This window comes from Nanorana parkeri, unplaced genomic scaffold (genome assembly GCF_000935625.1).
Source record: "Nanorana parkeri isolate BGI_ZX_2015 unplaced genomic scaffold, ASM93562v1 scaffold218, whole genome shotgun sequence".
In the NCBI taxonomy this organism is placed as follows: domain Eukaryota; kingdom Metazoa; phylum Chordata; class Amphibia; order Anura; family Dicroglossidae; genus Nanorana; species Nanorana parkeri.
The window spans coordinates 375238-384074 of NW_017306486.1; the positions used below are offsets into that span (position 1 = coordinate 375238).

The following is an 8837-nucleotide window of genomic DNA, read 5'->3' on the forward strand; positions in this document are numbered from 1 at the left end:
AAGTGAAAAAAAAGTTAATAAAAAACCAACTAAATCAGTAAAAACTAAAAAAAACACAAGAAAAAGTAAAAAAAAAAGAATAAGAAATACTAATTGAAATAAAAAAAATAAAAAGGTGATTTTAAAAAGTAAAAAATAATAAGAAAAAAATTCTAAAAAAATAAATAAGTTAAAAATAATAAGATACAAAATAAAAAGTAAGTAAAAAATAAAATAAAACATATGTAAAAAATAAAGTCAAAGATGATAAGATAAAGAAAAAAGTACAAAAATAAATAAAAACTTAAAAAAATAAAAACCGTTTTTCAAAAAAAAAAGGAAAATTAAAAAAAAAATTTAAGTAACCTCGTCGCCCCCGCCATCTGGTTGCCAGGAGTTGGCGGTGAGGGGGGCACATTGAGGAACCTGGCCTTGAGGCAGCAGAGAGAGTAAATTCGGCCCTGGTTATGCTACTGGGTGTTTGTAGTGGATATGTATTGTTCATCTACTCTGGGATAGTTTAAAAACTACCTTTTGTTCCCCCCCCCCTCTCCCCCAACTGAAAGCGTGAAAAAGCTCTTTTAGCCTAGGGGTAGAGGAATAAGCAGTAACACATAACTTTTAATGTATTATATAACTCGCACCCCCAGCACTGCTGCTCTTATTGATTCTCTGACTTCTGGGGATGTGGATGGGCTCTCATCATCCTTACATATAATGCAGTACTGCTAGAGGTTTGTAGACACCCCTCCAGATTACTGAGTTCAGATGTTAACAGGTGCATAAAATCAAGCAATACCAATTGAAATACACAGGTACTGTTAATGCTACAGGATACAAAGACATTTTTAACAATTTCACACTTACAATCTTGTGACAACAGTTTGGGTACATCCCTTGGAGGGGGGGGGGAGGGGGGAAACTCCGTGTTAATGCCCATGGTTTTGGAATGGGATGTCCAGCAGGCTGATGTGGCTGCTATGGGGCCTCGGGTAGGAGGGGGCCCATTAGGGGGCTGATTAGGGGAACTAAACTGGTGAGGTTTCCATCATAGAAGGGCTGAAATCAAATCCTGTAGTCCTGAGATCCCCCTCTGTGCAGTAAGAATCATTTGCTTATCTATCTTAGCAGTGTGGATGTATTGCTCTGCATCTTAGTAGTGTACTGACTATGGTGACAGCTCTCCCGCTGCCTGTCCTTGATACATACTTGATACAAGATCAATGACACATATTTTAACAGTTGACACTGCCAGATGCTACAGAGAGATTTAAACAGGGGCCCCCAAAGTTTTGCTATGGGGCCCCATGATTTGTAGTTCTTTGTAATTATTATCCATTGGAAAAGGGAAGATTAATTTCCCTGTGCCAATAAATAAAGTGCAAGGGTGAAGAGGTACCGGTATTATGTTTATCTTGCCTTTCAGTGGTGAAGTGTTCGAACTCTTGTCTGTTTTTATTGCGGTGTCCCCAGTGAGGAGATTCACCCCTCTATGTGTCCTGGTGACAGATAGAAGACAGGAAGCGATGGGAGTCGGGAAAATGCTGCAATGGGTACACTTGATTCTATGACAACTCTCTAAGATTTACATTTCTTTCACTTTATAGAGATTTCCTCTCATTTCCTGTTGCTTTCCCCCGGGACATGAAGCATAGGTAAATCTCCCCAGTAGAGCACGGCAAGAAAAGAATAACCTGATAGGGGTTTTAATCCTTCCCTACTCCATTGAAAACCAAAAATGTTTAAAAAATGTTGGTTTTGCATACACTTTAATGATTGCATAACTGAATTAAATTGTGCCTTTTTTTTTACATCTGCCTGGTATTCAGTTTTGTTTTTTTTAGTTTCAAAATGTTTTATTTTTTTATGGTATTCAGTTTTAAATGTGAACACTGCCACTTAATATACCAGATTTTAAACTTTGTGATTTCTGCATTATTACTAGGATTACTTGGACCTCGCTGCGTCCACACCTGCAGACTCCATACTGTACGATGATGGCCTTTCTGAAGAAGAGACGCCTCTGGTGGACTGTAATAATGCCCCACTCCCTCGAACTCTTCCCTCAACCTGGATTGAAAACAAACTCTATGGTAGAATTTCCCATGCGTTTACTAGATTCTAGTTACGCTGTATACCTGATCATCTAACAATCTGCTTCCCAACCCCAGGGGCTTTTGTCTGAATGAAATCAATCAAACTCTGCTTGAAAACCTCTTTAATTTTACTTTAAAGATTTATTTTTTTATTCTTTTGCATATTTAAATGGCGATTGTTGCAGAAAAAAAGTTGCAGCACTTTTCAGAAGAAGCAAACAAAATACACATTTCTGAATCACAAATACATCTGAACAGCATAGCCAAGGAGAACACTTTACATAAAACACCATGAAGCTCTATTTATATCTCACATTCTGTGGCATGAACCAGCAGCACTTAACTCACAATATACTGTATGTCCATATACATTATTTGGTTTGTGGAAAGCTATTTAGACACAATAATATCTTATGGGCCATTTTAGTAAATGCTATGTTGTAGTACTTTTTTTCCTTCAAAGCATTCATTACTCGGCAAGCAATTTAGAACAAAGCATTTAGCTAGTAGTTGGTAGGGTTGTACCAGTATATTGGATGGAAACGACATATCTAAATAGAATATAGGTGGTCACATAGGTGTTTATGCATATATGATCCTCTGTCATTGAATGAGCAGCGAAAAGATAATCATTTAACCTTGGTAATGTGACTAAATGATCCCCACAGCAAGTCCAAAGTGCTTTCCCCAAGCACTAGGCTGCAGAGAGGACTGCTGTTCTTTTTGGAACTGTAGAGAGACCATGGTCTCTCTGCAGCGCTCTCAGACACATCCCCCTTTCAACGCTCGATCTCACTGGTAGGGCATGTTGGACTTCTGCAAAGAGACTGCTGCTTCCACACACAGAGCAGCTGCCTTTCTACAGCCTAGTGCTGAGGGACAACACTTTAGACTCATTATGGGGATCAATTAGCTACATTACTAAACATGTTAAATTATATCTTTTGACCAAACATTGACTCTTTTTAGCTGATTTTTTTGAAAAACTACCATTAGGCTTTAAAGGCATTGAAGAAAATTAAAAGAATGAGGTGTTTTCTATAGCAGCAGTTCTCTGTTTTTGTTCAGGTGGAACACCAGATATCCATGTGCCTTTGTCATAAACCCTCCACCCAAAAAAACAGCTCTATAATAATGTACTCCATACCTGGCTGTTGCAAACTGTAGGTTTGATATCTGGGGACAGGCACCTTCTAGGTACCCCCTAGACGTTCATCATTAAACTACATTTTGTTACCCTTAAAGTGAAGTCCACCTTCAGGCAAAATGTATCTTTCAATCTTTAATCTTTGTATATGCTTTGCATTTTTGCTATAGTCGACAAGGCTACCTTCTTAAAATGTTATCATCTTTAACCTATTTTAATAGAAGGCAGTGCTGGAGCAACAATCATATTTTGATTAACATTTACTGTATCAAAGGTATAAACATAAATCAGTTGAACATCAGAAACTTAGACTAGTATGTTTTTTTACCCCCTTGAGTTAACATGCTCGAACAATAAATTATATTATTTATTCCTTTTACTGTAGATCTCTTATTATAACCTTTATTTGCCTAAATGTGTAAGTTCCAAAGTTTACATTGATCAATATATTATTTTTATTTATTCTTAAGATATCTTATATCTCTATAGTTTTGAGATTGAAATTTAAAATATCATGACCAACTGAAACAAGCATTGAGACAATTTTTTACTAGTAATCTAATATTACAAAACCAGCCATACAGCATGATTCAAAAATTGCAGTGTAGCTGCTAGGCTGGGAGTCAAGTATGTGGATTTTGATGTTCTTGGGGTGCATAGGTGTTATTATCTCCAGTGATCAACTGGAAGAAATTAATTTAGATTGTAGGATTATTCCACTTGTAACCCAGCAGGTGGAGCTTTACCCTCCATGATGTCAATAAATAGATCTATGTTAGTCAAAAGAAACTTTACATGCAAGGCCAGTGGACTTCCAGTGGAGAGTCAGCAGGAGATTTTTGATTTGAACAGACCAGTTATAGCCTTACACCACAAACATGGATTGTTATTTGCCTTATGCTTTGTGACAAATCTTTTTCTTTCATGTTGTGTCTTGCGATGCCTCTGGTATAAATGTCTTGTTGTGTTGTTGACCTGAGACAGTAAGCATAGTTCTTGCCAAAACTCCTTCTTTTTTGTCTCTGAATTTCTAATCTTTACAATCAAAGAATCAGACTTGGGATTTTCCATTATTCTATGTTCCAAAATGTCTACAAATTAAGGGGCTTGATGTAACCAATGCATGCAAGCAAATTATTAATACTATGTTCATATATTCATGAAGTGCATTGGAATCATTAACATGACTTAATCTTAATATTTATTTATGTGGTGGACTTCCTATTAGCATGTTCTACATATTTTCCCGTTTCACAGCCACTTCTTGTTGCACAGACATTAGCCATTGATGTTGTCATGGAAACTACATCAGCAACACCAGAAGTCCTTCTATGAATCCTGCAGTTAGAACAGATATAGAAATAATGGTAATCAAGCAAAAAGTTCCCAAATTTGACCTCAAGGATAGCTAGCACTGCACTTGTCCAGATCTCTTCTAAGAATCACAAAAACAGCTGTGTTGTGCCCTAAAAGTCTGTAAAATTGAACTGTTGGTGTTTCCAGGAGAATAGAGATAGGAAATATTAGTTTCAAGAAAAATGTAAAGGTTTTCTGGTTAGGAAAATAGGGTTGTTTCCAAAAAGTGATGAAAAGAGAAAAAGAACAAATGTCAAAGTGTTGTCCTATAGCATAGCAGCCAGTCATAATGTATGCTTAATTTTTTATAACATGAGAAATATAACCTGGTTGGTTGCTAATGGCAAACGCTTCAGGTTTGTTCTCATTTTTATTCCAACTGCTTTGGTTCAGAAGGACACCTAATTTAGTGGCCAAACATTTATCTCATAGGTTGAGAACTATTCCTAGCATGGGCCATTCCCTGGTCAGTAGGGAATATATATTGTAGTCAAGGAATGATAAATGCTGTGGAGTAAAAACAGCATCTACCTGTGTCCTTTGCTCTGGTGACTTGTAGAACCTAGATACCTAGTTTGTGCACAGACAGCTCATCTTTCATTTAGTAATTTGTTAAATATGGGGTCAGGTCCACTGTTGTATAACTAGCTTTAAAGGAAACCTTTCAGGAAAGTATTATGCTTTTGCTGACTTTCGACTGAGGGTACAAGCTTCAGGTATGTCATTCTTTCGGTGGTTACTAATTAGTAAGTCAAAGACTTGGAACAAACATGTATCTATGGAAGCCTTGCAGGTCGTCTGACCTGCATAACTCTACTGAGTAGAAAACTAAGAACAAGGATATTAGTCTGGAGCTTGTACCTTAAGGTTGCCAGGTTTACTATAAATAAATAGAATACCTTATTGAAGCCCAACTGAATTTCAGGTTTCAATCAGCTTAATACATTCCAGGGGCATCAAAAGAAAAGAGAACCAGTTTCACAGTTTGCTGGGCCAATTGCAAAGCTATAGTTCCGACGCAGCAGAAGGTCAGTCCGACAGAGAGACCACTGATCACTCATAGAGAGCAATGGTCCAACTCTACAGAATGCTGGCAGGGGAGAGGCTCTACTCAGGATGTGGATGCTTTCTAAAAAAAAATTAACTGTAAGACTTTGAACACCCCTTGTTTAATGCATCATAAAATATAATTGGCTAATTTAAACTACAAATTCAGCTAGTTGTTACGTTAATAAAGGGTGCTTCTAGGTGCATGGGTCCCCGGCATGCAGAAATAATGAAAACATCTCAGACTGGGTAGGTCTGTCTGCTTAAAAATACACCTTGCTGCATGTTCTGTGAACTTTGATAGCAAATAAATTAATGACTGATTCATTGTGATGTAATCTATCACAAAGGTTATAGGCAGATATGTTTTTTGTCTAGTAGCCAGGACAAAACTTTGATGGCCTTTAGTTGTTTCATTAAGGGTCCTCTTCTATTTGTTGGTGGAGCTTGCTGCATTGAACATACATTGCTGCTTTATCCAAATAAATTCTATTTCCAAAGAAAGTCCACATACTGAAAGTCACATCTAGGGTTATTGACTGTAAACATTCCCCTATAACTTACCATAACCATTATGTGAAGGAAATATTTAGGTATTTATGTGAAGGAAATATTTAGGTATTTATGTGAAGGAAATATTTAGTTCACAGGGCACCCTGCTTAGAGTCGTGTAATTTTCTATTAGTCTGCATGTCTCTATAACAACACCAATGGCTTTGTCTGTCTTTTTCTAAACAAAGGGAGTTTTGCCAAGGGCCTTACTGTCTGCACGTGAAGCTTTTACTATCTAATTTTTGGGGTTCTTCAGTGCAGAACAAATGATGTCTTTTCATTTTTAGGCATGTCTTATCCGAACTGGCCTGAAGAGAGCCCCGTTCCAATCCCGAGATTCGATGCCAATAAGTCTGTTTTTTCAAGATATGCCAATGACTGTGTTTATTCTAATTGGATGATTCCACCCTCAACGGCAAAATTTATGGACAAGTTTGATAGCTAAATATCAATATATTTTCCCTAGAAGGTAACAAAAATATTGTTTACCGGGACACCAAATATGTTTTAAAAAGAAAAATGCAACACAAAGAATAAATGGAAAGTCCGTCGCCTGGTTCTTTGTGCAGGTGCAAAATGTGGTCAGACCAATGTTGCTTTTGTGTGTCAGTTGCACCAAGTTCTTTTGGCTGGACCTACCTCTAAGGCTGCTGGAGAGGATTGCACAAGTTGCTTAATGAATATGTAGTATGCTGTTCTCCCCCGCAGTAGCAGACGTGGGGCTGTGTGTTTTTTTTTTTATTTCTTTCCCCTCCAAGACATATCAAACCAGAAAGACACACTCAGTAGAACCTTTTGTATATGCTATTGCACAAATTGTCTTATCTACAGTAAACTCATATATGTGTTGCTATGATAACAAACTCTCCTTTTTAGTTTTCCTTTGACCACATTGCTCTTCAACTTAAACATATTTTTTTAGATGTATGTTTTATTTTCATTGGGGTTATAGCCCTACCCTCGTTTACTGGTTGCATATAGAGAAAACGTAAAAGAGATGTGTATATGTATATACATGCTGCATATGTTGTAAATGAAGATAGAGAATTATGTTCAGACACAATTACACAAACACTGGTTTGATTTTATTTTCATTTATAAAAACTGGAAACCTTTCATCTCGATGAAGAAAGTATATATGAGAAAGTAATTTTTAGTTAATATATACTTTATTAGAAATATAACAACAGATCATAATGACAAAATGTGATCTTTTTCAAGATCAGATCACATGGAAAGCATAGAAGGACACAGACTCTGTATAAATGATTGTGTTTTATTCATTCTCATTCTCAAGATTCCGAATATGTCAGTCTCTGCAGCATACCTTGATTACAATAAAGCACATATAGCACAGATGCATGTACAAACCCACACAAACCAGTAGGGGCACTGCTGAGCAGGTGGTTGCTGGCCACGAAGCAACACATTTGTTTCTGAGTAAGAAGGGGTCTTCAGGAGAGATGTCAAAACAAAAAACAATACAAAAATATAAAAAATACACATAATTTATACGGAAAAGCCAAATAACAGTTTTTCTCAAATATTTCATTTTCCAGTTTTGTATTCCTTTTATATGTATTTTTTTAAGTACAGAAAGTGTATATTTTGGATATTATTTCAGTTTGTTGTTACATGAAATGTATGAGGATTGACTGCCTGTCAAGATGGCCTGTTGAAAGATGCCTTACGAAGTCCATAGCGATCGTTATTTTATATATATTAACTCGTCAAAGCTTGATTACGTTTGCTGATGTTTAACATGTTCTGCCAAACCTGAGCCTATAGTAGTACTAGTTTTTCTTCTTATATGTGAGGGACCTTTAAAATAGGTTCAGGTGTGTTTAGCTCCTCATTGTCATTAGACCGTTTTATTGAATTGTGATCCACAGTGCTGCACATTGTAAAAATTGTTCCCATTTCCTCGTTCTGCCATCAATCATGCCATCGAAGAGCTGTACTACAACGTCAATAAATTGTAACGTCCAGTAGAGAACTGTACCAAAGAAAGCTATTATGTTGTGCTTTATAAATTTTTTAACGCAATATTTATTTTTGCTCACTGAATTTAATTTTATTGTCATTTTTGGTCTGTGTTTTGTATGATTCTTGCAAATGTATCCCGTTTGTAAGTATGGAATTGTACACGACTGAGTCTCGACTGACAACTGCTGCCATCCACACTCAATGAAGCTGTCTGAGGTGAAGAGGAAGCGGCCTTTGTTGGAGCAAAGTCCACCCTGCTGCTGTTTTTATTTTCTGGAAAATACCTTGTATACCTGCCCCAAGTTCTACCGGCAAGAACAGAGGGTGCGACTGTCCCAGGACACAGGAGGTCAGGTGACCCCAGGGTGACTGGTACTCACCCCTAATAACTAGCTGTGTGCTGTTGCCAAATTCTATAGAATCAAAGAAGCATTTTTGTATTACTGACACCTCTTACATAGACAATGCCAAAAGTGTGATATCATTTTTTATTGTAAGGAAATGTACACATAGCTATTGTGTATCTGGCTTAAAGACCAACAAGTACCCTATTCTAGGAAAGGAACCCCATGAGGTGTAAGAGTGAAGGGATCAGATTGTTGTAAGAGGGCTTTGTCACTGCACCTCTGCCATTGGATATGTCTATGTAAAGAGCAGATAACCAATAAGGCCAA

General features: G+C 37.0%; 1 protein-coding gene across 1 annotated transcript in view; it reads left to right on the forward strand.

Moving 5' to 3' along the window:
• RET (ret proto-oncogene) overlaps positions 1-8076 on the forward strand; it is a 75257-nt gene extending 67181 nt beyond the window's left edge. Inside the window, exons 19-20 of the mRNA XM_018555933.1 lie at positions 1925-2072; positions 6465-8076. Of these exons, the coding sequence (XP_018411435.1) occupies positions 1925-2072; positions 6465-6622 (306 nt within the window). The 3' untranslated portion in view covers positions 6623-8076. The remainder of the gene's footprint in view (positions 1-1924; positions 2073-6464) is intronic.
• The last annotated feature ends 761 nt before the right edge of the window (positions 8077-8837 follow it).